This window comes from Anser anser, assembly GCF_964211835.1.
Source record: "Anser anser genome assembly, chromosome: 20".
Taxonomy (NCBI): domain Eukaryota; kingdom Metazoa; phylum Chordata; class Aves; order Anseriformes; family Anatidae; genus Anser; species Anser anser.
This window is the reverse complement of record NC_139741.1, coordinates 2,143,512-2,171,209: the sequence shown is the minus strand read 5'-3', so window position 1 is coordinate 2,171,209 and position 27,698 is coordinate 2,143,512. Positions and strand designations below refer to the sequence as shown.

Genomic DNA, 27,698 nt, shown 5'->3' with positions numbered 1-27,698 from the left:
TTTACCAACACCAATTTAATTATATTTTGCAGATTTGAAAAAAAAAATATCCAGCTGAGCTCTCTGATAGAAGGTTTAACATCTAATGCATATATTTAGGTTGCGTGACCATTTCGTAGATGTTTTAACTATGTTTTTTGTTTTCACGTAGAACTCAAGGGTTTAGATGGTTTTTCAGCCATAAATAAACTACAACAAATAAATGCAGTGAGGGACGCACGGGTTTTCAGATGCCTTCCTATCATAGGTTAGCTTTAGTCCTTACACTGGGATTTCTTTAGCTAAACTTAACGTCGCTTCTGCGTTGTGCGTGCCGTGCTGCCGGACGTGGGGGGCGAGTTGTGCCCCTCGCGCGGAGGCATTTTGGGCGATGCCCACCGCCACCATCACTCATCCCAGGGCAGGCAGGGGTCTCCTCCTGCCTCCTCGCTGGCTCCTGTGTGTTTCTTCTCCTCCTGCTTGCCCCTTGAGCTGCGGGGTGGCGTCACGCTGCGTGGTGGGGCTGGTGGCCGTAGGACTGGGCGGTTTGTTCCGGGCGTTACCTCCCTGCCCAGAGACCCCAGAGTCTGCAAAGATGAATTTTCTGGCTGTGACAGTGACGAGAAAAGCGTGTGTTTTCAGAGAGTCTGTCCTACGCAGCCCCCAGGACCATCACTGACGTGGAGCACTCTGAAAGAGAAGGAAACAAGTGCCCCGGTCCCACCAGGGTGTCGAGCGAGCAGCGCGCACGCTGCGGCTCAGTGCCCTGGGAGGCTGCGGCAGCCCTGGGGGGAGCTCGGCCATGGGATTTCCCCGGGACCAGGGCCTTTGCTGCTCGTTCTCAAGCTGCTGTGCAGGTCCCCGAATGCAGGCTGTCCCCAGCCGTGTCCCACGACTCGTGCAGGTACTGCTACGTGCCGGCTGGCACAGCCTCGTGGTGGCGGTGCTGGCTCTGGAGGTATGGAAACACTTTTCCCTCTTCGTTTTTAAAGCTAAGCAAGTATCTTGTATATGAACGTACTTGAATTCAAATATGGGAATGAAAAGCACATTGTTGTTTGGAAATGGACTTTCCCTCCCTGTATAATATTAATCTGGGGGATTAAAAACTACGGTAGGAAAGCATCTTTTGGGGCACACAGCCCTGACCCCTTCCTCAGGCCCTGCCCGGTCCTGCAGCAGGGGCTCGGCGGTGCGGCCGCTCGTCCCCCCAGACGGGGCTGGGAAGTGCCGCTGCCCCCGTCCCCGGTGGGTGCACAGGAAGGATTTGTGTCGAATTAACACCGGGTCGGTTTTGTGTGAAGTTGTCGTGTGGGAGGGCAGAGCAAAGATGCAAGGTGCGTCCATCGGCACGCAGCCGCCTCCCTGGCCCCTGATTTCCCCCGGGGCACCCAGGCACCGCGGAGCGGGGCTGCGGGCGCTGCGGGCTGACCCCGCTGAGGTAGCAGGAGCACTTTGCTTCACAAGCTGGGGAGCACATTCTCTGTTTTTTGGTTTTGGTGAGTTTTTTGTTTTTTTTTTTTTTTTTCAACAGAATTGACAACAGAGAACAGACGACATTTGGTGTCGGTTCAGGTTGGCCTAGGCATGTGCAATACCTCCAGGACTCCACATAATCCATGCAGAGCTCAGGACGAGGGCGAATGCCCAAGCTCTGTCACAGGCCCAATGCCATCCCCTGGGGGGCCTCTGGCTGGCCACGGGCTAGGACAAGGGCAATGGATTTTGATGGTGAGGGTGCTGGGTGGAACAAGTGCTGACCCTGGTAATCACCCGCCTGGCACTGCAAGTCTCAATGAGGAATTTCGGTGTGGGAGGACGAGGAGGCCCATCCTGCTGGGTAACTTGCTCGATCCGCGAACGTATGTGGAATAAATGTGCCAGATTTTAAAAATGGGTTTTGTTTATTAGCACACCCTTAAGGAAATAAATCATACATCATTAGGAGTGATGTCTTCTTACCAGCCATCGTCGTTATTATTAGCACGCTTATCTAATAGCCATGCGAGTTTCTTTCTGCCATTTATTCAGGAATCTTAAAGACTTTACAAATATTAACTAATTAGAGCAATGAAGATTTTATTTCAACAGCTAGAAAAACACATTGGTGGGAAATACTGCAGACTCAGAATTTCTGGGCCCGGACATCTCTGCACGTTCGGATGTGATGGTTGGGGTTGGATGCCTCAGCCTCTGCTCCCTGCAGCCGTCCTCAGCCATGGGTGCAGAGATGCAATGAGAGCACGCAGGGACCTGGCCGATGGAAGCACTCCGTCCCGGCACCGCACGAGTGACAAAGCCAGTGGCAAGCCGTGAGAGGTCGTTCGTCAGGGGAGCAGCGGGGTCGGGCTGGTTCTGTTCACGCGGCCCCGCGTGTTCCTGCTCCTGCGAGCAGCTGGTGTGCGAAGCTCAACACCCGCTGCCAGGAGCTGCACAAACATCTCGGGTGCCGAACAGGAAAAGGGCCAGTTTGGGCTGGGGCATAACAAAGCGGGGTGTGAGCAGCCTTTCACGCTACATTTTTGCCACTTTGGAATGGAAATACCACCGTGGGACGGCGCCTGCGGGACAGGCAGTGCGAGACGGCCCCACCGGGCTCAGCCCTGCAGCAGCCCCGCAAGGCATCAGGGCCAGGGGCTGGATGTGGTTTGCCCTCAAGGTAGGGAAGGGAGCAGAAAGCGGCGCAGCCGGTGGGAGCAGCGCATCCGAGCGGGAGCTGGGAGAGGCAGGGTGTGCCCGTACCACTGCGGGGTGACCCCACAGAGCTGCTCCCAGCCCGCACCCTGCTCCCCGTGCCCTTACCTCTCACCAGCCCGGCTGTGCCGTGTGTGACAATGACACGAGGAATTAATTTTAGAACAATTCGAGGTTTTCAAAGGCAGTTTATGAACGTAGAAGCTTGGTCCTCAGCAAGGCTGGGGAGTGGCTGTGCCCCGCACGAGGGGCTCATCCTGTGGCGTGGCCGTGGCACACAGGACAGCAGAGCATCCTTGGGCAGGGCCCTCATGGGAACTGAGCTGTCCCTTGGCTTCTGCTGGAAAAATTAGCTGAAATTAGTGAAATTTCACACACTAGGACAAATGGGTCTGGTGTTTTGCATCTTGAGGGCTGTATGTTGATGAGTTTCAGAGTAGTGGGACTGTGGCTGCGCATGCCATGGCCTTGCTAGTGCTGAGATAAGCCGCATATGCATACAGCCGAACTTGGCACATCGCTTCTGGCTGTGCAGTGAGACAACATCACAGTTCTGAAGTGTGCATTTTTTGGTAAAATCACGCGTTTGGCCACATCTTACCGCAACGCTTCAGTTTCATGCCAGTGCAGCGGTGACCCTATAGGAATCAGATGCCCAACTGGGAGTTCGGGTGTCATGAGCGGTGCGGGACTGAGCGGTGTTAACGAGCTCTGTCTGGGGCGTGCCGGTGACCCCTCTGATCACCCCCCCGCAGCCCCTGCCCCTGCCCGGGCTCCACCTGTGACGCCTGGGGCCGGGCAGCCGGGGGCTGCGTGCGGTGGGGCGGGAGGGGGCTCCCTGGCCAGAGCCTCCCCATCCCATCAGCCTTGAAACGAAGCCTCTCCAAACGCGGCGTGACATAGGATATTGTATAGGAACGCGGCATCAAATTACGCAACCTATATATAGAAGATGATTAATCAGAGGCCGGGGCTAAGCAGACGGATACAAACACCGCCCGGGGCCGGGCTCCTTTCCGCGAGCAGCCGGGGGAGCTGGGCTGCGGGGCTCGGGATGGGGACGGGGACCGGGACAGGGCTGGGGCTGCTCCTGCACCCGCCGCAGGTAGGCAGGGGGCAGCGGCGCCCCGCCGGCGGTGCAGACGCGTCGTCCCCGCGTGTTACCGGGACAGCCGATTTGCTGCGTCCCAGCCCTTGCTGGGCAGCCCGAGGCCACCTTCTGCTGGCGCCCCCCCGGCCCCGCGCCGGGCACCCCCCATCTCCGGTACCGCGGCTGCGGGGACCCGACGCCGGCCCCGGCCCCGAGCGGCGGCAGGAGCGGGGCCGGGAGCCTGGGGGGGGGCCGGGAGCCTGGGGGAGCCCCGGGGCCGGCCGAGCCCGGTGCCCCCGGTGGGACCCGGCCCGCTGCCGGGGACGCTCGGTGATGGGGAGCAGGGAGCGATACGGCCCCGCCGAGCCTGGAGAGACGAGACCATCCCGGGGTAGCGAAACGATTAATTCCCTAATGAACTGCACCTTGCTATGCTGTGTTTTTTTTCTCTCCTTTTTTTTCTTTTTCTTTTTTTTTTTGGTTACCTCGCGGCCGCCCCGCAGCCGGGGCTCGCTGCGAGCCGGGGGCGAGGAGCGGGGGGCGCGCTGCTGGCGGCCGTCGCTTGCCGTAAGGTGAATTTCAGCCAGAAGTCAAACGCTAAAATAGGTGGGGAGAGCGGCGGCGGTGGGAGCGCTGCGGGAGTAACGGCCTCGGGCTTCCGAGCCCTGAACTCAACGTGCCGAGGAAATCCCCGGGGTCACAGAGCGGGAGAAGCGCTGCAGCCCGGGGCGAGGGATTTCACCTCCGCGGAAAGTCGCCGACAACGCACCGCTCGCAGCCGGGGCGGCCCCCGGACCCCGGACCCCCGGTCCCCGGACCCCCGGTCCCCGGCCCCGAGGGGCAGCGCCGGGGGCGCGCACGGAGCTGCGGGCGCGCCCCGAGGGGCCCCGGCGCCGGGAGCCGCTGCTCCGCCGGGAGAACGGCCCCGAGCCGCCGCTCCCCGCTCCGGCCCGTCCTTCCCTTCCTTCCCTTCCTTCCCTTCTTTCCCTTCCTTCCCTTCCCTTCTTCCCTTCCACCGCCTTCTCCCCGCCGGGCTGACCACGCGGCTGAATTTATGAAGAGCGATGTTTTAGCAGAAATCCCCCCGAGTCTCCCATCAGCCCTAAATCCCCAGCCTGCTCTCCCTGGGAGACCTCATGACACAGAGCATGCCAAAACAGCTTCGTTTTGCCTATGCATTAGCAATCTATTTTACCTTTTTGACATCTCTCACACATAAAACCGTAAGAGAGAAATAAAATATCTGTCTCTGGGCGAAAATAAAGCTTTGCCTCCCTCCTGATCTATAGGATATAAAATAAAGCCATGGCTTTGATAGTGGCTTTTCCTTATACCGGAGTTGCTTTTGCACACACGGAGACAATGAAGATGGATGAGCTGGGATCGGGGCGTCCTCCTGGGGTTTGTTTCACCCTCTTTTTTTATGGTCTCCCCCTCCCCGTCCCCGCCACCTCTTTACTTTTCTCTTTCTTTTCTCTTTTATTCGCCTTTTAGCTGCCCTTTCTCCGTCCGGCAGCCCGCACAAGCCCGCTCAGCTGCCGCCCGCCCGCTCCCCGGCCCCGCGGCACCGCCGGGACCCGCCGGGGCTCGGGACGCGCTCCGGGGGCTCGGGACCCGTTCCCGGGGCTCAGGACCCGTTCCCGGGGCTCGGTCCCCAGCCGTCCCCGGCAGCTCTCGCTGAGACGCGCACACGCCCCCGGGTCTGTAATTATTTATTGGCCGTGTTTGCCATAAGCGGTGCGGGAGCCTCGGGCGGCCCCGGCACCGGCAGCGGCGTGCGGAGGGGTCAGAGCCCGACGGGAAGGGGCCGGAGCGGAGCGGGGCGGCCGGGCCGCCTTTGCCCTCGGCAGCGATCCGGCACGGCGGGGCAGGGGGGGAGCTAACCGGGAGGAGCACCCCTCGGTTGGAGCACCCCTCGGGAGGAGCACCCCTGGGGAGGAGCACCCCTCGGTTGGAGCACCCCTCGGTTGGAGCACCCCTGGGGAGGAGCACCCCTCGTTAGGAGCACCCCCTCGGCTGAAACGCCTCTGCCGGGCTCCCTCCAGCAGACCCAGCGCAGCCACGGAGCCTGCCCGGCGCCGGGCCGCTGGCACGGGGCCGCTACACGGCGGAAGGAAGCCGCCCTGCGATGCCTCCGGGTCCGCGTAGCGCCGCGGCCGCTGTTGCTGGCACCGGGCAGAGCCGCCGGGTCCGGCCCCGCTGTTACGGGGGGGCGGCCGGGGCCGTGCCGGGGGTGCCCGGAGCCCCCGCGGGGACCGGGAGGCCGCAGCCTGGCGTCGCCGGGCTCTCGCTGCCCGTGCCCGGCTCGGGCGTTTTTAAGCAAAGGAAAAATTCGATATAAAATAAAACCAAAAAAAAAAAGGAAGGGAGGGGAGGAGGCCGGGTGCCGCCGGGCAGTTCGCCGGTCCCCCCCCCCCCCCGCCCCGCCCCGAGCCGCCTCCGCCGCTCCCCGCGCCGGCCCCGGGAAGTTTCTCCGCGGCTCCGCTCGGGGGAAAATCGCGGCGGGACCCGGGGGGGGGGGGGGGGGGCCGGGACAGGCCGCAGGGCGCCCCCCGAACAGCCCCCCCCGGGCCGTCCCGTGACCGAGCGCTGCGGGCGGCGCGCACCGGGCGATGGGGACGGGAACGGCGGCGAGAAAATGCGAGTCCCAGCTGGCTGAAGGCGACTTTTTTTCCTCCGCGTGAGATTTAAAATAAATTCTTTTTTTTTTTTTAATATTTATTTTTTAATTTCGCCTTTTTTTTCCCCGGTCGAAGGGGACCGGGGGGTGGGGGGGGGGCGCTCCGTTCCCAAACACCCCGGCTGCGGCCCGGGGCGGCTCCCCGAACATAACGGGGGGATAACGAGGGGAAGGAAGCGAAGCAGCTGCCGGGACGCGCCCCCGAGGCGTCCCCGCCGGCGGGTGCGTGCCCCCCGGGGAGGTTTGGAGCCGCTGGAAGCAGCGCCGGGGGTTTCGCCGCTCCTCGGGGGGGGCTCGGGCGGGGGCCGCCGCCGGGCCCCCCGTGGGGCCGGGCAGGGAGCGGGACCCCGCGGGGGCTGCGGGGAGCCCGGGCCGGGGGCAGCGGCGTGTGCCCGGAGCTGGAGGGGCCGGGGCCGCCCAGCTGCTTGCGGGGCCGCCTGGGGAAAAGGGGGGGGGGGAGACAAAAAAATAATAAAAAAAAGGCGCTGTGAAAGCAGCCCCGGCGCTTGATGGACGGGAGCCGCTCATCGCCTCTGCCGCATTCAGCCCTGCCGCCGCCGCATGTCCCCGGGGGCCCGCACTCAGAGGGGGGAGGTCCCCGGGCAGCAGCGGGCAGCTGGCGCCGGCCGGGGCGGGTGCGGGACCCCCCCTGTGCCGAGCACGGAGCGCCCCAAAGGCGGCCCCGGGCTCCCCGGGTCCCGCTGGGCGGCGGGGGCAAGGCCGGGCTGCGGCCGGGCAGGGCCGGGGCGCCCCGACGGGGCGCTGAGGGCCGGGGGGCACCGGGGGGCCGCGGGGCAGCCCCGGTAACGGAGCGGCCGGGCCCGGGGCCCGCAGGCTCCGCGTCCCCGTCCCCGCCCCGAGCCAGGCCGGGGCTGCGGGCAGGGCACGGGGCCGCAGCTCCGCTCCCGGCACCGGGCGGCGGTTCCCTGGCTTCGGTTTCCGCCCGGTTCTCCCCGTCTTTTCCTCCCCGGTCCCGTCGGCGTCTCCCCGAGGACAAGGAAGACGCCGGTGAAGGCGCACCCGGGGGGCTGCGGGCCGCGGGCCGTGCTTGCGGCGCTCCGCAGCTCCCGGGCCGCTGGACCCCGCCGCTCCCCGGCAGCCACCGGGCAGCAGCGGCCGGACCGGGCCGGGCCGGGGGCCGCGGGGGGGTTGCGGTGACAGCCCCGGGGGGCGGCGGCAACGCGCGGCGGCAGCGATCGCGTCCCTCCCGGCGGCTGCCCCGGGAGCGGCGGCAATGGGCGAGGGGCTCCGGGCGGCGGAACAGAGTACCGGTACCGGGCCCCCCCCCCCCGAACCCCTGGGGCACGTCGGGGCACCGCGGCCCGGCCCTCCCATCACCACCATCCCCATCCTCCTCCTCCTCCTCCTCCTCTTCCTCCTCCCGGGACGGGCGGCTCCCGGTGCCGCCCCGCACCCTCCACACCGGGCTCTGCGCACCGGGCGGGCTCCGGCCCCACCGACGGAGCGGAGCGGAGCGGAGACGGGGCGCCGGTACCGAGCGAGCCGCCCCGTCGCCGCACCTCCCGCGCCCCGCCACACCCCGACCTACCCCACGCAGCGCGTCCCGGGCCTCCGCGCGGGCCGGGCCGGGCCAGACCGGGCCGGGCCGGGCCGGGCGGTGTCGGTGTCGGCGCAGCCCCCCGCGCCCTCGCGGCTCTCTATAAAGGGCCGCGGACGCCCCGTCCGGTGGCGGCGGCGGCGCGGGGCGGGAGGGGGGGGGGGGGGGGGCGGCGGCGGGAGGCGGCGATTGGCCGCGGCGCGCGGTGACGTGTGCGCGCGGTGCATAAGGCGCGGCCGGGGGCTGCCGGGAACATGCAGAGCGCCCTGCGCGGCCGGACGGCGCGGGCAGCGGGCAGCGGGCAGCGGGCAGCGCCCTCCCCTCCGCGCCCCGCCGCTCCCGGCCCCGGCCCCGCCGCTGCTGCCGCCGCCGCCCCCCGGCCCGCCCCGCCCCGCCGGGAGGCGCCCCTCAGCCGGCGGCGCCGGGAGATGCCGGCTCGGCGGGGACGCCGCGGGTAGCGCGGGGGCAGGTAGGAGCCGAGCAGCCGCGGCCGGTGCCGGTGCCGCCGCCGCCACGTCGAGGGAGCGCGGCGGAGGGCGAGGAGCCGCGCTCGCAGCGCACCCACGGCCGCCCGGGCTCCCCCCCCCCCCGCCCCCCCCGCCCCCCATCCCCGGGCCATGTCGCCGCGGCGGCAGCCGGCGTCCGTCTGACCGCTGTCGGGTCCCGATGTCCTGCTTTTGTTTTTCGGTTTTGCCTTTTTTTTTTTTTCCTTTTTTTCCTTTTTTCTTTTTTTTTTTTTCGCCTCCTTTGATTTCTCGTTGGGAAAAGCAGATGCACTTTGACTCCTGACTGCTCTACCTCAGACCTGAGAAAAACTCATCACTCGCTTTTCGGCGGTTTTTTTTTTTTTTGCTTTTTGTTTTTTCAATTATTGTATTTTTAATTTTTTTCGTGAGCGCCGACCTCTCCAGTCGTTGCTGTTTTACTGTCACTTCTTGTCGCTCTGCCGCTGTTGGTAGCGGCCGGGATTCTGCGGTTGCGTCGAAGCGCTGGTCTCTCTCCTCGGGCAGTGGGTGGTTTCTCCTGTGTCTCCCTCCTAGGACACCCGAACGAAGATTTTTTTATTTATTTATTTTTTCTTCCTCCCTTTCTATTTTTTCTCCTCCACTTCTCCAAGGCTTTTAAAACAAACGCACGCACACACACACAAAGCAAACCTACACCGGTGTTGTCGCCTTTTATATTTTTTTTCATTTTGAAATTTTTTGCCTGACACCTGGGAAACCAATACCCCCCACTCTCAGAAATAACCAAAGACAATGGTTCACTGTGCGGGCTGCAAAAGGCCAATCTTGGACCGGTTTTTGTTGAATGTACTGGACAGGGCTTGGCATGTGAAGTGTGTTCAGTGCTGTGAATGTAAATGCAATTTGACAGAGAAATGCTTTTCGCGAGAAGGCAAGCTTTACTGCAAAAACGACTTCTTTCGGTAAGTACCGGCCCCCGGCCCGGGGCCGCAGCTCCTTCCCAGCCCATCCTTCATCCTCCTCCCCCCGCCGGTGCCGCTCGGGGGGCTCGGGCCCGTCGGGGGCCGCGGGGCTCGGCCCGGCCGCGCCTCGGGATGCCCGCGGCTGCCCCGGCCGTTCCGAGCCGGGCCCGGCAGCGCGGAGCGGGGCGACCCCGGCCGCGCGTCCCGGGGCCCCCCGGCGGGGCCGCGGCCGTGAGCGCGGCTGCCCGGGGCCGGAGCCCGGCTCCCGGAGCCCCGGCTCGGGGCCCTCTCGCCCGGCCGCGGGTCCCGGCCGCGGCGGCTCCGCGCGGGGCTCAGGGCCGGCGGCCCCGGGGCCGAGGCCGGCTGCCGGGGAGGGCCGGGCCCGGCCGCCGTCACGCCGAAAGCGGCCCCGGGCGCGCCCTCGAGCAGCGCCCGCGCCCCCGCCGGGCCGGGCCGGGCTTTCGGCGCCGTGTTCGTTGGGGTGCGGGACGCGGACAGCGCGGCCCCGGCGCCCAGTGCATCCTCCAGCAGCTTGTGCTCCGGCCACGTCAGTTCTTTTGTTTTGGGTCGGTTTGTCTTTTTTTTTGTTGCGTTCTTTTTTTATTATTATTATTCTTTTTATTCTTCTTCTTTTTTTTTTTTTCCAAGATATAATTCAGGGAGATATTCGTTAGGAAGGGAGAACGCTGGGGAGGGATGGGTTTTTGTTTTTGTTTTGTTTTTGTTTTGTTTTTGTTTTGTTTTTGTTTTGTTTTTGTTTTGGTGCCCCCCTCGCCCACCGCCGCCGCTCTCCCCGCAGGTGTTTCGGGACCAAGTGCGCGGGCTGTGCCCAGGGCATCTCCCCCAGCGACCTGGTCCGCAGGGCGCGGAGCAAAGTGTTCCACTTGAACTGTTTTACGTGTATGATGTGTAACAAGCAGCTCTCCACCGGCGAGGAGCTTTATATCATAGACGAAAACAAGTTTGTCTGCAAAGAAGATTACCTAAATAACAGCAATACTGCCAAAGAAAACAGCCTGCATTCAGGTGAGGGAGCGCGGGCGGCGGGGCCGGGAGCCGGGGCTCTGCTTTCCTTCTCCTCCTCCCCTTTTCCTTCTCCTCCTTTTCCTCCTCTCTGCCGCTGGATGGGGGAGCTCCGGCCGGGGCCGAGCGTGACCCCCCCCGTTTGCTGTCGCGCAGCCACCACCGGCAGTGACCCCAGCCTGTCCCCGGACTCCCAAGACCCTTCCCAGGACGACGCCAAGGACTCGGAGAGCGCCAACGTCTCCGACAAGGAGACGGGCAGCAACGAAAACGACGACCAGAACCTGGGGGCCAAGCGGCGGGGCCCCCGCACCACCATCAAAGCCAAACAGCTAGAGACTCTGAAGGCCGCCTTCGCGGCCACCCCCAAACCCACGCGGCACATCAGGGAGCAGCTGGCGCAGGAGACCGGCCTCAACATGCGGGTCATCCAGGTACCGGGCGGGGCGGGGGGGGGCGCCCGGGGCTGCGGGCCGAGGGGGAGGGGGGGGGGGCGGGCGGGCACCGTTCGCGTCCCGCCCCGTCGGGGCTCGGCGGGCCCGGGACAGCCGGTGACCGGCCCTCGTCCGCCGCCCGGGCAGGTGTGGTTCCAGAACCGGCGCTCCAAGGAGCGGCGCATGAAGCAGCTGAGCGCGCTGGGCGCCCGCCGGCACGCCTTCTTCCGCAGCCCGCGCAGGATGCGGCCGCTGGTGGACCGGCTGGAGCCCGGGGAGCTCATCCCCAACGGGCCCTTCTCCTTCTACGGAGGTGGGTAGCGCCGCCCTTCGCGCCCCCCCCCCTCCTCCCCGGGGCCGGGACCCCCCCACCCCACCCCAGCCCGGCCGGGGGCTCTGCAGGACCTGGGGGGGGGTCCCCGGGCCTGGCCCCGAACGAGGCGGGGGAAGCGCTGCGCGCCCGGGCGTCACCTTCCCTCCGTGTCCGCTTGCCCGCTAGATTACCAGAGCGAGTACTACGGCCCTGGAAGCAATTACGATTTCTTCCCGCAAGGACCTCCCTCCTCGCAAGCTCAGACGCCGGTGGAGCTGCCGTTCGTGCCCTCCTCGGGGCCGCCGGGCACGCCGCTGGGCGCCCTGGAGCACCCCCTGCCCGGCCACCACCCGTCCAGCGAGGCGCAGCGCTTCCCCGACATCATGGCCCACCCGCCCGGAGACTCGCCCAGCCCCGAACCCAACCTGCCCGGGTCCTTGCACTCCATGTCCGCGGAAGTTTTTGGCCCCAGTCCTCCGTTTTCCTCGCTATCCGTCAACGGTGGTGCTAACTACGGCAATCACTTGTCACATCCACCCGAAATGAACGAGGCGGCCGTGTGGTAGCTTTAAAACGGACTGGGTCTTAAGTAAGTGATGAGCATCTAGTCTGCTTATTGTTTCGGTGTACAGAAATGAATAAATATACCGTCTCTCCCGCCCTAAGACAATGTGACCTTGGGAACGAACTGAAGGCAAACGGCTCCAAGGCAAGCTTTGCTCTAGACCAGGACAATCTGCCTCTGTACGGTTGTAACAGACAAACAGACGAGGGGACTCTTTTTGTACCACTGACAAAGGAACTGGTGAAGCTGTACAGTAAAGTGCTGCCATACCGTAGGATGGCGTAAGTCTGATTACCCTGTTGGATGTCATCCCAAGAGCCACAATCCTTAGAAACTTCTCGTTTAAAAAACACTGATTGAATGAAGGAAAGGTCAAAGAAAAGGGGAAAAAAAAAAAAAGCTTCAAGAACTCTAGCGTTCCCGGTTAAGGATGGTTCTGGCATTATGAATTTGTTTGTTAATTTTTGTCTCTCAGAAAGTTCGACAGCAAGAAACTCTTTTTAGCTTCAGCCATTTCAGCCTGCTGAATATCAGGTGGGACAACTTTCTTTTTTCCTTTTTTTTTTTTTTTTGTTCTTGTTTTCCAAAATAACAAATGCTAAATGTTAAGCCCTCAGCACCAACTCTTCTACCTTCACAAAGCTACACATACAAAACCTCCTCATCATAGCAAAGGTCACCAACCAGACCTCTAACGAAAATGACTTGAAAAACAAACAAACAAAAAGTATTCTACCTTCACAGAGAGAGAAAAGCTAAACAAAAAGACTCTATTGAACTAAAAAACAGTCAACTGTTTACGTCTAATGTTAAATTCAGGAGTTCAATGTTTTACTAATAAATCCTGTTTTAGAACCTCTTGTTCAAAAGCAAAATATTTTGAGCAACCAACCAAAATAGTTCATTTTCTTTTCTGTAGATGTTATAACAGATTGCAGGGCTTGTGGTTCACTGTGCTAGTTTGTAAAAGGTGTTGTTTACAGAAGGCAAAGAAAAAACCCACGAAACCCAGACAGTTGCCAAATAAAGTAAATATATAGCACAAATACTGTAAGGTGCTTTGCACCAGCAACCCGAGAAGGTGTTTAAAAAGTGTTACAAGGTTAAAAAAAAACAAACAAACATCTTTGCTAATTTTTAGTCCTGTTGAACATTCATGGAATTGTTAATATGACTTATATAGACCCACACAGGTTTTATTTTTGTGTCTTTAAAATAAAAGTCCAAAATATTTAAATTTTATGGTCAAATATGCAGTCAACAGCTGCTACTTTTTTCTTTATATATTAAATTTCTCATATGTCTTTTATTGTTCTAATAAACCTAAGCTTGTGTGACCTCCAGTGCATATTAGACCATTCACTGTATGAAAGAAAACATGTTGGATAAAATTTGTGCGTTTTTAATAAAATTAGAAAATCTGATGTTTAGATAACTTGTGTTTCATTTGATGTTTTAAGCATTTTTAAATGGATTCTTTTTTGAGTAAAATAGCCCTGAAAAAGAGAGTGATCTGCTATACTGATAATCCTGTCCAGCTGTTTTGTTTTGGTAGGAGTCTAAACCCTGCTGCCAATGCAGATCACAGGTATCGGTAGTTACAGCCTTTCTTTACGTCTGCAGGCTCAGTTGGTAAAGCACAAATAAAACACTACTCTATACGTTAAGTTGTAAAATTGGAATCTAATCAAATTGTTAAATACATTAGCTTATTCTTGGTTTATGCTGAGAGAAAATGTACTCTTAATGTGCATTTTATGCATAAACAAAAATGTTTTCTGAATGTCAAAAACTCGCAAATATGTGTTTTTTACTTGACCTATTTTGAGATAAATTAATTCTCCAAAGGTAATTTTTTTTTCCTAATTAGACGGTATGGAAAGTAGCATAACCTCAAGGTCCTGAAAGTAATTTTAATCCTTTTTTTTTTTTTTTGAGCTGAGTCAATTGTTTAATAGTGTTTGGTATGAGTGAAGTTCTCTAAAGGGCAGTGGGGGAAAACGTTTTGCTTTGCACTAGATATGTGTTGATTTTCTGGGAGAAAAAAAAATTTGAAACATTGTGGAACGAGAGATTTAATGTTTTTATTACAAATTATTGCAGAGTCCCAAATATTCAGCTCCTCTGAAGTCTCACTGATTCCAAGAGGACTGTGAGTTGTGTTAGAAGCAAAGGGTTGGGTTCAGTTCTGAAAAGTCACGAGTTGTTTAAATGTTTTCCACCTGCTGAGATAATAGAATGGGATGAACCATAATTGCATATTTTCCTTCATCTTTTGACTAGTTGTGGTTCTGTCTGGCTTCTTTTTTATTTTATGTAGACACAGAAATTTACTCTAAAACACAGGCTTCTACATTCTCAGCAATTCAATTATTTATCTCTTTGGACTGAGGGGGAAAAAATCGAAATGCTTTAAAGTTGTACAATTTGTATTTTTCAGTGGTGATTTTTTTATTTTTGTTCACAACTTGGTTTCCATGCCCAGCAGAGGGGCCATCTGGATGAAGCAATAGTTCACTTTAAACACAAAATGTCTTATATAATAATATAAAGATAAAAACTATCTGCAAGGGATCTGTTAGTGTTTCTAAAAAATAAGTAATAGTCGTGCTTTATTAAATACAGGGGAGACTTCTTAAACCCGTGGGCTCTGTGTCTAACTCATTTATTTGTCTTTTATACTGTTGCTATTTTTTTTGCCTCTGTTTTGCATTTATATGAGCAAAGTAATGGGTGATCTGTTTATTACAAACTTTTATTTATCTGGGCAAATGCTATTTATAAATACTGCTATTTGCGCTTCTGCTCTGTGCTGCTGTTTTATTGTTGAATCAATTATTTTAAATGAGAATTTCACTGAATAGGCTTATTTCGTAGAAATCATGTCTGCCAAATAACTTTTCCCTTTCCCTTTCCCTTTCCCTTTCCCTTTCCCTTTCCCTTTCCCTTTCCCTTTCCCTTTCCCTTTCCCTTTCCCTTTCCCTTTCCCTTTCCCTTTCCCTTTCCCTTTCCCTTTCCCTCGGTTCAGTGTAGGTCACTGGTTTATAAAAGGGACCGAGGAGAGCCTGCCTTTTCTCAAAGCTCCTGCTGCCTTTCCTAGGAATTTTGCCCACCGTAAGGAGTAAGCACAGGAGCCGTTCCCATGCTTAAAGCCAAGCGGGATCCAGTCTGGAGGCCCCAGCACTTTGCAGATTTGAATTCTGTGCTCTTCAGAGCAAGCTCGGGGTTTCTGAAGACCCTAATCCAGCAACAATTGCACAGTCAAAACTCCTTTTGAAATCATTGTTGCGTTGGGTTCTTGTAAGTCCTTGTTTACAAGAGCATTTCCATTGACTTCAGTAGCATTACTCGGGTGAATAGCGGTCTGCAGGAGAAGGCCCTCTGAAAACATGTGCTGCGTGGATGGGTTTTACATGCGTGTGCTAATAACTGCAGAAACGTGGCCGTGACATGTATGTAACTGTGCATATGTGCAATGTATTTTCAAAAGTGTTTTTAGAATTGCTCTCTTCTGATCTTTTCTTCCTGGGCTGCTCCTGGTCTCGGTGACCTTCACCTTGTTGCTGTATCCCAGCAGAAAGTGCAGTCGGATGACGTTAAGCCCCGCGCAGCCCCGCTCTGTTCGCCCGCTTTTCGGTGGCCTCGATGGAGTTAGCCGGGGGAGCGGTGCGTGCCCTCCTGGTGCGGACAAGGGAGCTGTTTTTAAATGTTCAAGACTGAAGATTTTGCAAATCCCATGTGTAAGGCCGTTTACTAGGAAAAAAAAGGTACACAGGAGATATTGTAAGTATTATTCATATCGAGCTAATCTATGCAGGGGAGATATTTTAAGGATAATAAAAGTGTCTTTACAATGCTGCGAGTTTCCAGCATTTGAACAACTCTGCTTTTGGCTCACATCGGCTGCGTGCTGCGTTCCACCGTGCTCTCATTGTGTGGCACTCCTCTGCCGTTTCCTTTCTTCTTCAGTCATTTCCATTATCTATTTACTCAGGCCGTTGCTTGGGGAATGGTAGGGGATTTGTAAAGATCTGTATCCCAAGAGTAAGAATGTACTTAAATTATGATTTGTAGACAAATGATGTATATTATTTTAATATGTGTATGTGTACCCAGATGCTGAGTGACGGGTACATGATACAAATCTATAAATAAATATAATTTAAAAATATCACTGGTGATTTACATACTTTTGCTATTCTAGGAAGTGGCAAATAACGTAGTGTCCTCTCAGTAAAAATGCCTTTTGCCGTGGTTGGGAGTTTTTCCCCGAACAAGAACGTTGTAGTTAAGCCTTGCATGTTCGTGCAGCATTAAATATAAGCAACTGCAGTCTTGCTTTCTGTCCCTAAGCCAGTATGCAGACTAGTATTTACGTTCACATACGTTAAGCTTAAAACAATTGATCCGTATCCTTGAGCTCTGCCTGCGCTGCTGAGCCAGGGACGGGGAGGTAGCAGGGAGCAGTGCTGGTGAAGCCGGAGCAGGTTCTGGAAGGTCTTTTATTTGTCTGCCATTGTGCTGCGGGGCTCCGCGTTCCTGATGGCAACAAAACGTTCCTGAAGTTCTAACTGAAATTAGTGGCACCGCTAAAAATACGTTTCGGTTATGAATCCGTCTGTGATTGCTATTCTTCTTCTGTTGCTTTTTAAACAGTATTTGTGTTGCTTTTAGTTATGGACCATGAAGTCAGGCTTCCAAAGCTGAGCTGCTCGTTGTCTGGAGAGTTTTTCATTCATTAATCCCAGTAAACCCAGCAGTATAACGTAGAAATGGAAGAGTAAACGTGGCCGTACAGTTATCTGGCCTTCACGTTAGTAAATATTTATCCTTGAAATTACTGTGACTGGCATCGTAAGGGTACTCTTAGGATGACTGATTTTCTGCGGGGCGTTTACCACTTTGCGCGTGGAATCGCAGGGCTGGATGCATGTGGCTGTTCTCACTGTGTTCTCACTTTCTGTTTCTCAGAGAATACCCCTTGGCCCTCCACTTGATGCTCCTTGGGGATAAGGGGCGCAGTTGGTATCTCTCAAGTCTTCTGTTACGGGCTGCCTTGAAATTCAGGAATATCTTTGTTTTGATCACATCTGGAGCGCTGTTTGGGCAGCGTTTTTGGCAGCCCTAAGAATTAGATTTTTCCTGTTTGGTTTCGGCACAAGCGTGCTTCCTGCAGAATGGGAGCCTTTGAAGAGGCTGATGGTATCTCAGTTGTGAGGAATGACTGGTTAGCTCTGTTCATCTCAGGAGCCCAGGCTTGCAGGACAGGTCTACTGTGATTTTCTTGGAAGGTCTGCATGTGGCGTGAGGATCGTCATGCAACACAGACTGGAAATGGAAGCTGGAAAAACATCCCCACTGACTTCTATAGAAACGCAGTCTAACACATGCCGAGGTGTTCCGGTGAATTGTTGAGAGTGAACCTTACGATAAAAAGTACCTTGTGTGATTGAGCTTAGCATGTCGGGAGGAGCTGGTGCGCTCTCTTTTTTTTTGTGCACTGCACGTGTGGTTTGCTCTGTGAGGTTTTTGTGGAGGAAAAATGGATTTTTGCTCTGTCTAAAAAGGTTTTCTTCCAGTTTTTCAGTTGTCTCTGTGTGGCCTTGATGCTAGAAGCATCTTTAGTCATATTTTATTCAGATAAACTATATTCATTACAATTTTGGTTGTAAGAACAATTAGGAGTTGATTAAATCTTGAAAATAATTGTATTTTTTGAATGAGTGACAGGTTAGGAATATCAGAAATACCGAAGTAAATATAAATAACATTAATAAATTAATTAAAAATATAGATAAATATTTATAGCGAGATAATTTTTATAAACATCTAAATTTCCTGTAATCTAATTTCTTTTACTCGTTAGGTTTTATGTGTGTTCTTTCCTGCTTTCCCCCATCTTCTTTCTGTTAAGTTTTTTTTTCTTTTTTCACTGAGAAATTGTGTTGCTGATTTAAAAAGAAAATCTTAAAATGAAATAGTATGGCTAAAATGAAAAAGGTCAGCTTGGAAAATTACATTTGCTTGGCAAAATGTTGGAAAGATAAGCTCAGCTCTGGCTTGTAGCTATTTTTGGACAGTGCGCAGTCCTCTGTATGTGGGTCAAATTCTGCTGTTGATAATGCAATTCAATTAAATTCAGTAGACGCCACTCCGGTGCGTGTAATTCTCGTGGCTCTCTATGGGAATCCTGCCACAGATTGCTGCCTGCAGACTGCAGCCCAACTTGCTCCCACCACTCTGCTCGCCAAGGTAAGAACCAAACGCCGAGTGCCACTGCACGCAGGTTACGCAGTAAATTATTCAGTGCTGTTGCCTGAATGGCTCCGCATGTCCAACACGTTTCCTTGTTTCTGTATTTAAGAAATGCTCTGAAAAGATGGATTTGTATTAATAACCTGTAATTATACAGACACACCAGTATGATATGGTCTTTCACTTCCAAAGCTACCATCTAATCTGACAATTTCCTAAAAGATGACAAGCGCCACAAATCCACAGGAGCAAAAGAAGCTGAGTGTGAGAAATTAAAAATACTTCTCTGTAGCACAGACTATTCAAAATTCCCTTGTTTATCTGTTATGTGTTTAGGGTGTTATTTCCATTTTAGCAAATAAGCATGTAAATAAAAAGTAAAATTAAGAGGGAAAATGCCAAAGAAATTATGTCAGTTAATTTGATGGCTTCTGCTTATAGTTTATAAACAGGCAGAGGGTTTTACGGAACGTACTGTCATGCATAAAAAGGCTTTCATGATTGTCTTAAATTAAAATGTATTGATATCATTTTTGTACAAATATTCTCCCACACGGTTATGAATCCAAACCACAGCAGCATGGTTTGAGGGCATGTGAACCAGAAATTAAAACCGAGTCTGAGAGTCTGATTTAATTACCCTGCTAAGTGAAAGGCAAAAGGGAGAGAATAAACTGTAAAGAAGGAGCCTGTGTTGGTGAAATATTTTAACAATCCATGACTTTAATACAGTGGATTTTGTTTGATGTTGTTTTATGCCGAGTGAATCTCCTTATCAGAAATTTTAGATGAACAGCTCCTGCAGCCTTTTGACTGCTGATGAATGGAGCTCTTGGGTAACGTGAGCAAGCGCCAGCATGCGAATAGGCCCGGGGGTCAGAGCCTCCTCCGGTCCTCCCCGCTCCGCAGCAGCGCAGGGGAAGGTGCACGCGATGCCCGCTGCTGATCACAGCGTGATTTTTCCCCTCTTCACGCTCATTTTGCACCGGGGTGAATGGCTGATGCACGGCAGAAAAAACAGGTCCATCAGATTTGACAGGATCCCTCGTGTTTACAGTCGTATGCAAATTTTGCTGGGTTGGGGATTTATTCTGAACAATTGTCCCGTTAATCTCAATGAGTAAAATTCTGATTTCACCAAAATGAGCAACAAAAAAAAATCTGTTGACTTCAAAATGCCAAATTTTTGCTTTTTTACTTAAAAGAACTCAAGCGACTCACTATGTATCTTTTATGAATTATACTGGGCATGTTCTATTTAACCACCACTAAAAGCTTCCTCCCTTTATTGATGGGGCTATCTATTATTTGCTAGGTTAGGGTAGAAAACATCCCTTTTTCTCTGTAAAGTGCAGAGGTTTGAAAATGAAATTATGCGTGGGGCTATTTAAAGACATGCTTTGGGTGGATACTTCCAAGTAACTGTTCAGGTAAGCACTTGTTTCTGCTACTTAGTTTTCTATAGATTTATTTCTCCGGCCTCCTCCCTTTGTTTATAATGGCGTCTTTTACTCTGGAAACAAAATATCTGTGAACTTGAAGAAAAAACTAGAAGCAAAGCCAGCAAAGATGCACCATGTTCTTCTGTTTTGGAAAACTGTCAGTAACAAATGTGACAGCAGCACTTAATTTCACATCGCTGAAGCAATGGCAAACCCACACAATATATAACACAGAGCATTATACCTGTCAGTCACACCATGATAAAATAAATACGAATAAAATTGAAATAAAATGAAATACTTAACCACATACAATCCCAAGGGTTTTGTTTGCAATAAAAAACACGCGTTTTCAGTGAACATTAGTTTTTTATATAAATTGAACTGCTGCATCTTCATAGCAAACAATACTAAACAGTTTTCACAATCAGAGGATACTTGGGAGGGGGAAAGGGATGTGTGCTTTTTCTCGTTGTTGTTTTGATTTCCCCCAGTCTTCCTCTACCTTGGTGCCTCTCAGGGCTCCCAGCCCCAGCTGAAGTTGGCAGGTAGCAGAGCACTGCCGGGGCTGCAGGAGGAAGTGGTAATTAATGATATTCCTCTGCCCTCTGTAGGACAACCGGCTGCACTGAACGCTCCTGCTTCGGGGAAATAAAGCTGGGGCCTGGAGTAACGGAGAAACGTGCGCCACTGCCACTGCTGCCTGGCTCTGTGCGTTTCTGCATTCTAATTAGAATGCATGTCTGGATTAATTTTTATAGCATTCAAAAGCAGATAAGCAGCGGGGAAGAGGCTTGTGTTGACACGAAGGGGATGAGCAAGCAAAGCAGCCTACTCAATTCAGCTCTGAGCCAGGGCTCGAGCCAGTCCCCGGCTGAAGTTTGCAGCTTGCTGCTGTCACTCTCACAGGCACAGCCCAAGTGCCAGCCGTGCAGTGCCCAAATGCCGGAGCCCAACCTGACCGCCTCAAGTTGTTTGTTCATTCTGGGACGTGAAATCTAGTTCCCGCATCCACAACTCCAGTTTGAGATGTTGATTTGGGTCTGTGCCAACCTCACAAAATTACCATTCACAAATCGCAGGTCTCATCTTGTGTTTTGGGGCCACCTCACCCCCACAAAGCCACCAGGAGAAACTGGAAACAGGCAAAACCAGGAGGGTCTGGGACTGGTGTAGATGTGGTGCGGGGACCCGCCCGCCACGGCTAGGCCGAGGGGCAGCGCCTGCCTTTTAGATGTCACGTTTGCGACAGGGACACTGGCTTAAACAGGGACCGCAGCGTATTTACCACATGGGACAAGAACTGAATTAATTCACTCTATGCAGTTAGCAGTACTAAAACAAGAAGTGCAATGTTGATTAAAAATATAAAAAAAAAATAATTAAAAAGGAATATTTTGCATTATGTAACACGACTATGCTTTTAAGCAGCTAATCACCATTATTGTGCCTTTCGGCTCCAGAGCACTTGGCAAATACTACTTCTCCCGCCTCAGACCGATACGACGACCACCATTATTCCCATTTTAGCGACGGGCAGAACGGGAGAAGCACGAGCGGTGCGGCGCAGCACACCCGCACACCCCCAGCGCCCCTGGGCTTGCTTGGGGGGGGGCTCGGGCGTTAGATGCGTTCGTTTTTTGTGCTGACAATTTCTGCCCGAACCGCCCCGCGTCTCCTAACGCAGACATTTGTCAGCTGAGGGGCGGGACGGGAGGCCCGGGGCCCGGCACGGGAACGAGCCTCGGGCTCCGTGTGGTGAGGCTGGGGGTCCCGGCCCGGCCCCGCCGCCTCACGGTGCCCGGCCCCGGCCCCGCGGCCGCCCCGCCTCAGCTCCGCTCCGCCCCGCCGCCCGCCTCCCTGCCTCCCTCCCTGCCTCCCTCCCGCCCGCGAGAAGATGGCGGCGCCCTTGGCGCAGCAGCTGGAGGAGCTGCTCAACCCCCGGCCCAGCCTCCGCGACCCCGAGGACGACGCGGAGGAAGGTGGGGGGGGGTGGAGGGGAGGACGGTTCGGTACCTGCGGGGATGCGGCGGGGTGGAACGGGCCGGAACGGGCTGGCACGGGACGGGACGGGGCCGCACGTGGCGCCTCAGCCGGCCGGGGGGGGGTGGCCGGGGGCTCGGCCCCGGAGCTGCCCCGCGGTCCCCGCTGCGCCCCTCGGTCTCCTCCGGCCGCGGCGGGGGAGGTCGGCGCTCCCCCTGCGCCCCCCGGCGCGGGGCGTCCCGCAGCACGCGGGGCTCGGGCGGCGCCACCCGGCGGCACCGGGGGGCACTCAGGGAGCAGGGGGACCTCGGGGATCGGGCCCGGGGCCACCTCGGGGATCGGGCCCGGGGCCACCTCGGGGATCGGGCCCGGGGGCACCTCAGGGATCGGGGTTACCTCATGGATCAAGTTTACCTCAGGGATTGGGCCCGGGATCACTTCAAGGAACTGTGATTACCTCAGGGATCGGGGTTACCTCAGGAATCAAGTTTACCTCAGGGATCTAGTTTACCTCAGGGATTGGGCCCGGGATCACTTCAAGGAACTGTGATTACCTCAGGGATCGGGGTTACCTCAGGAATCAAGTTTACCTCAGGGATCTAGTTTACCTCAGGGATCGGGCCCGGGGTCACCCCAAGGGACTAGGATTACCTCGGAGATCGGGGTAACTTCAGGGACCGGGGTCACCCCAGCGCCCAAGTTACCTCAGGGCAGCCACAGCGTGGGCTCCTGCCACAGGCTGCGACAGGCCAGGGAGCGGATCCTGCCGGAAACTTCCAGGATAAGAGGCAAAAAGGAGCCGCGCTGGGGCTGATCTTCCTCCTGGTAGTCCACCATAAACGTCCGTGGCTGGAGGCAGGCGTGGGCAGCGTGGCACAGCCTGGGGCTTTCCTGGGGCTGTGGGTGCGAGGCGCTGCTGTGAGCGATGGAAGCAGCAAGATTCACTGCTGGAAGCAGCAAGTTCGCCATCGCGCACTGACATATGCTGGCTTCAGGAGGTACTAGGCACCAGTCCTGGTGAGCATTGTGCCAGCTAGTCACGTTCTTCTGCACAGGTGTATGAGATAGCACCAGTGTCTTCTGAGATAAGCAACATCGCAGTTACTGTTGAGGAAATGGATGTAGCCAGCAGAGACGTCTTCCTGTTTTTAATAATTATGACTTATTTTCAGACTTTAGCATAGCCCGAGACATCCGGAACAGTGTGCAGAGTGCTACAGGACAGGCCGCATCTGCCCCTCTTGCCCAGATGTTCCTTGGTGCTGAGCATCTTGCCAGCCGCTGGTAGCTGGAGTGACTGTTGAGGCCAGAGCTTGTTGCCTTGCTTATGAGCAGATTTTTTTGCCCCCCTCCCCTGCCCCAAGCAAACGCTATATGGGAGGCATTAACATTTGCAAACAGGCATTAATAGAGCACTTAGCGATGTTCAGCCACTTGGATCGCTCAATTGGTTGAACAAAGCTAACCCTGTAATTTTGCATACGGGGTGTCTTGCACATGAATGAAAATAAGAAAGGAATATGGTGTGATGAGTTCTTTTTGCTGGACTACTCCATTCCTGTGTCCGAGGGAAGATGGGTATGAAAGAGAGTAGTAATCACAGGGAGATTATTTTCTCTGTTTAGCCGTTCTAACATGGTTACATATTTATGTGACTCAGATATATAACAAGAGGCCAAAGTGCATCAGAATTGCAGTTTTCCCCTTTGAATCTGTGAGCGTGGGGTGAACGAAGGCATTCCAGCTTCGCTGAGATCTCCACCTGGAGGACCACGCTTTTCATGAGACCCCCATTAAGTTCAGGGGTCTGTGGAAGGGCTTGGGTAGCCTTTGCTTGTCTAGTGCTTCTTGTGGATTCTCTGAAATGAAGAGGGGCAGGTTATGAGTATAGGCAATGTTAATTAAAAAAAAAAAAAAGGCATTTGTTAACAAATACTCATCTCTGTGCTGCAGGTGAACCCCCTGGTACCAAACCTGTATATAGAGAAGTCCAGAGTAAAGAGAGGGAGTCTGGAATTGGCCAGTTCCTGTAACATCTCCTGTCCTGCTGCAAAGGTTAACCTGGCAGTGGAGGATGGAGAACACCTATGGCAACATAGAAGTTGCAGGATGTTTCCTGCAAAACGGCCTTGGAGCTGTCTGGTTCTTAAGTATTACCTTACTCAGTAGTTTCTAGACAGCAGTGGTCCTGATCTCCACGAAACCCAGCTTCGAGGCTTTTTTTCTGCCTTTGATTCCTCAGCAACCTTTCCTACTTTGCAGAGAGTTAGTATGCTGACTTCCCTTCCCCAGGCAGAAAAGCCCAACTCCTGTGTGGGGCTGTGTTGCCATCCAGCTCATCTTTGCACCATATTTTTGTTGGTGACGAGTTTTCTGCAGAAGAGGATGGCTTCTTTCTGCAACTACTTTTTCCAGTTTGAAATTCAGTTCAGTTTAGACAGCCTCCTTTTTTTTTTTTTTTTCCCTGCAGCTACAGTTGCTAAAGTGATTGACAAATTTGAGGATGAAACTGCAGATGACATTTTACCTGTTGGTAACATACGGAAAAAAGCTTCAGCCTCTCTCTTAGAAGCTGATAAAAGGTACAGTGGAAAAGCTACGTCTCGCAAAGCCTTGCAAGAGGAACTCTGGGGAGATGCTCTGTCTGAAGAAGAACCTGGTAAGAAATCTCATTTCTTTCCCCTTTTCACTGGACTACTCAGAATTTGATGCTAGCATGTTACACTGAGTTAGTGCTGTCTGAACCGAGATGATGAACTTTAGATCCCCGTTACAGGGCACTAAGCAGGTACAATTAAGTTGGGGACCTTCTTGAAGTGCCTTCCTGAAATTCAGGCCATGTTTTTTGGCGTGAGGGAAAGGGAGATCCCAGAAAAAAGGTCCACTTCCTCAGACTGAGGGAGGACCGTGAGCAAGTGTAAGGTGAGGCTCAGCTGGCGCACTGTCTGAACGTTGTGTGGAGGACAAGAAAGTATCTACAGATTCTCTAAAGACGCACACAGCAAATCCTGGCTGCCTTGTTGGCTTATTATGTCGGTGTTTCGTGGGAAAGGCCATCAGCTAGGGCATGGGTGTACTGATCATTGCTACAGAAAATGAGAGCTAAGACCTTTCTGTGGATGTGGCCTTGTGTTTCCGTTAACTAGTCAACGCAAAAAGTAGAACGGAGCACGGAGCTCAGAGCTCAAACCAGTAGCCGCTGATGGTGCATGCTGCAGAACGACAGGTTTTGCTGTTAAGTAAATAACTTTTTTTTTCTCTTTTAATTAATAGCTGAAGAAACATTAGATGAATGGTACAGTGGCAGTGAAGACGCAGAAGACAATGGCAGCTTAGGCAGTGAAACAAAGGAGAAGCTCAGCAGTGCTGGCAGTGACCAGGAGGATGACTTGGAAGATGATGAAGAGAGTGATCCATCTGCCAAGGTCAAGGCACCGAAGTTCAGTTTCCAGAATATCACGGACTTTGAGAAATTTACAGAGGGGATGGACGATGTAGGAAGCAGTGAAGAGGAAGATGAGGACGATGCCAGCATGGAAGAAGGAAGTGATGAGGAGGAACATGAGGGTGAAAACCACAGCGATATAAAAGACACCAAAGAGAACGAGGATGATGGGGGCGTGATGACGTTCTCAAAAGGACGAGAGACTGAAGAAGTAGAAAAAGGAAAAGCGGTGAAGAATCAGCTAGGTTTGTGCATGTTTGCTGTGTGTTGGGGCACGACTTTCACCTTGCTGACGCTGTAGAAGCTGTCCGTGTTAGGAGCCACTTCAGCACGTTAACATGCCGTTAGCGTACTGCGTGTGCATGCTGCAGCAGCCCCAGTCATTTGCGAATGTTCCGCCAAATGCGCTGTGCAAACTGGTGTCACTGCTCATACAAAATCTAATGTTGTGAAGTGTATTTATCTACTGGCTTAATTGAGACAGAACTGAATACACTTGTGGTATGGACGGGGACTTCCTACGCTGCTAGTGCTGTGCTGTGGTGCAGATACTGCTGCTCTTTCTCTTTGGAGCGTAGTGCTGGGTGCAGTTTCTGCTGATAGATTCTATCAAACCACCAACCTCCATTTGCAGGTTGACCTTTTAACTGGGGAAGCAAAGAGATGATTTTTTGTGATTGTCGAATGGTGAAGGAGCAAGTGCTTTGGCTCACTAAATAATTGTTTTGTTTTCTCTCTCTTCTGAAGCGCTGTGGGATCAGCTACTGGAAGGGAGAATCAAGATGCAGAAGGCGCTCGTAACAGTCAACCGTCTTCCACAGCCAGATACTTTCCCAATCTTCAGGAAGGAAGGTGGACAGGAATTTGACAATGCTGTTGAGAACTGTAAGAATTCTTCAAACTTTTTACTTTGGGTAGACTGCTGTAGCCAACATGTTTTCCTGTGTGGAAAAGCATTAATGGGAAAGTGGGGGCTTTGTGTTGCATGCGTCTGTAGTATTAGCTGTTGGTTTGTATTGACTTAATCATTAATTGGGTACTATGCAAACATAAACATAAAGTGTTTCCTACCTCTGGCAAAAAAAACGTCTCCTATCACCCGTGTAGATATGTAAGTCTCGCTGATCTCTGTCGGCAGCCTGTCTTGTTGCTTACACAACATTGGTAAGCCTCAGCTCAGGTCCTGCTGCTATTTCTACTTCACATGGAGATTGAAGTGTGCTTATCAAATTTAAGTTCTGTATTGGGTCTGAGAAATAATTGTCTTGGTTATTGCTGTTTGGTGCAGAGTTGGGATTCTTTCTCGAGGTGCCATGTGCGTACCAGTTTTGTGCTGGGTCAGTGACTGCAAAGATTTGCCCTAACCAGGAGTAATGCAGCATAAAGGAGAGGGCCTGAGCTGTCAAACCGACAGCAAATATCTTTTCGGTTTGGAGCTGCTTCGTCTGCTTATTTTTTAGGATCGCTGTTAATGATACTGATCTGACTTGTTGGTTCTCCAATATGGCAAAAAACATCTGCGCACTCCAGCTGATAAACACAAAGTGCTGGGCTTCATTGTGTTATGGATCTATGTAATTTATTAATGCTCCAGTTTGTATGCGCTGCAGTGCACATTTGCTAAATTTTGACCTAGGATGGCACCAGTTATCATAAAACTGGATTAGGAACTTCTGCCATGATCAAACCTGACCCCGAATCTTGCCCCTACACCAAGTTTTGACTGTCATCGTACAGCTTATACCTGATCTGAACGTGGTGGCTAATCAGCTTATCTGGAGTTAGAGCAGGTGAGACACTTTAAAATAGAAAGTTAGCTCTGCTGCTTTAAATGAAGTGATTAAGGGAAAAAGGCGAACTCCCAGCAATACTAAGCTGACCTTTCAGTGAAATGCATGTTATTAATGTATTTAATGAGATGCATTACAAACTGCACCGAGCACCATGTTTCATTACAGGTCTAAAATGCAATATCATTAAAGACCTTTAACAGAAACAATGGTTGACATTTTGATATTTCCCATAAGCAAAATACGTCCACGAACATGGTGTATAATATCGTACGCAGTACAGCAGAGAGGTTAATCTTTCAGTTGCTCAGTACGTTAAAGGAAAATCCACCGTTAATAACTGCTCTGTGATTCCCTGCCCACCCTATTCTCATAATCTGGACAGGAAGTAGCAGTAGTTTGCGCTGATGTTCCTGATAACCCGCGTTCAGGTTCTGTGTTTAAGGTGTGAAGACAGCAAGAAAACAGAGCTGGAGCGATCTGGGCAAAGTTAGCAGAGAAAACACTTGGACTGATGGATGGGAAGTAACGAATTTAAGAACATTCTGGTGCTACTGAACTTCTTTAGTGTTTGCAGGTATTCTGTCAGGGACCACGTTTACATTCCATTTTTGTTTTTATTTTTTTAAATGCCATCTGTGCATTACTGTGCAGTAAAGTCAGTCACAATAGTCACTTTTATTGAATAGCACTGTTGTGGCTGTGACCTGTCCATTCAGTAAGTGAAACTAAGTTCTTTTTGAAAAGATGCATTGTAGTATATTTTAAAGCCTTTCTTGAATTGATGGACCTCAATTTCTGAGGGCAATCTCACTTTCCATAAATCAGCTTCCAATAAAAATTCTGGTTTTTAGCTGATTGAGTGGCTTGGTGGGTTCTGTAAAAGAAACTTTTTACTCAATTCTAAACGGTGATGTAGTGGGCTACGTATACATTTCTGGACTCTTGAGTTCTCCTCCCCCTTGTGTTACCAGCTCATGGGTAGAATCCCTTTTTTCAGACAGGAAAAAAATGGGAA

At 53.2% G+C, this 27,698-nt stretch overlaps 3 protein-coding genes and 1 long non-coding RNA gene across 18 annotated transcripts in view; 3 read left to right on the top strand and 1 right to left on the bottom strand.

Annotated features, from left to right (window-relative positions):
- Positions 1–2,647, top strand: part of LOC310884703 (uncharacterized protein) — a 163,052-nt gene extending 160,405 nt beyond the window's left edge. For all 4 annotated transcript variants that reach the window (XM_083806802.1, XM_083806801.1, XM_083806800.1 and 1 more), the window contains one exon: positions 1,514–2,647. The gene's annotated coding sequence lies outside the window, so the exon portion shown is untranslated. The remainder of the gene's footprint in view (positions 1–1,513) is intronic.
- Positions 1,865–23,902, bottom strand: LOC310884705. 4 transcript variants are annotated; one of them, XR_014574345.1, is made up of 3 exons: positions 22,054–23,902; positions 21,479–21,938; positions 1,865–3,013 (listed from the first exon to the last, which is right to left on the bottom strand). It is a non-coding gene; the product is annotated as an uncharacterized lncRNA (long non-coding RNA). The 4 variants fall into 4 exon arrangements; XR_014574343.1 differs by having other exon boundaries at positions 21,479–23,902; XR_014574344.1 differs by having other exon boundaries at positions 1,865–3,010; positions 21,479–23,902.
- On the top strand, positions 8,376–14,402 carry LHX1 (LIM homeobox 1). Of its 5 annotated transcripts, none has more exons than XM_083806796.1 (5): positions 8,498–9,430; positions 10,230–10,456; positions 10,610–10,887; positions 11,035–11,200; positions 11,441–14,402. In XM_083806796.1, the coding sequence occupies exons 1-5, from the start codon at positions 9,261–9,263 to the stop codon at positions 11,764–11,766; spliced, it is 1,167 nt and encodes a 388-aa protein (XP_083662922.1). In that variant the 5' UTR covers positions 8,498–9,260; the 3' UTR covers positions 11,767–14,402. The 5 variants fall into 5 exon arrangements, with proteins under 5 accessions (XP_083662923.1, XP_083662920.1, XP_083662919.1 ...); XM_083806795.1 differs by having other exon boundaries at positions 8,499–9,430; positions 11,387–14,402; XM_083806797.1 differs by lacking the exon at positions 8,498–9,430 and adding an exon at positions 8,376–8,470 and having other exon boundaries at positions 10,230–10,887; positions 11,387–14,402.
- Positions 21,296–27,698, top strand: part of AATF (apoptosis antagonizing transcription factor) — a 52,635-nt gene continuing 46,232 nt past the window's right edge. For all 5 annotated transcript variants that reach the window (XM_083806782.1, XM_083806783.1, XM_083806784.1 and 2 more), the window contains exons 1-4: positions 21,296–21,444; positions 23,916–24,104; positions 24,719–25,135; positions 25,638–25,775. In XM_083806782.1, the coding sequence (XP_083662908.1) occupies positions 21,360–21,444; positions 23,916–24,104; positions 24,719–25,135; positions 25,638–25,775 (829 nt within the window). In that variant the 5' untranslated portion in view covers positions 21,296–21,359. The remainder of the gene's footprint in view (positions 21,445–23,915; positions 24,105–24,718; positions 25,136–25,637; positions 25,776–27,698) is intronic.

Coding starts and splice junctions, on each gene's coding strand:
- LHX1 (XM_083806793.1), top strand. CDS start 9,261: ATGGTTCACTGTGCGGGCTGCAAAAGGCCAATCTTGGACCGGTTTTTG. Junction 10,888..11,034: donor TCAACATGCGGGTCATCCAG/GTACCGGGCGGG, acceptor CCGCCCGGGCAG/GTGTGGTTCCAGAACCGGCG. Junction 11,201..11,386: donor GCCCTTCTCCTTCTACGGAG/GTGGGTAGCGCC, acceptor CTTGCCCGCTAG/ATTACCAGAGCGAGTACTAC.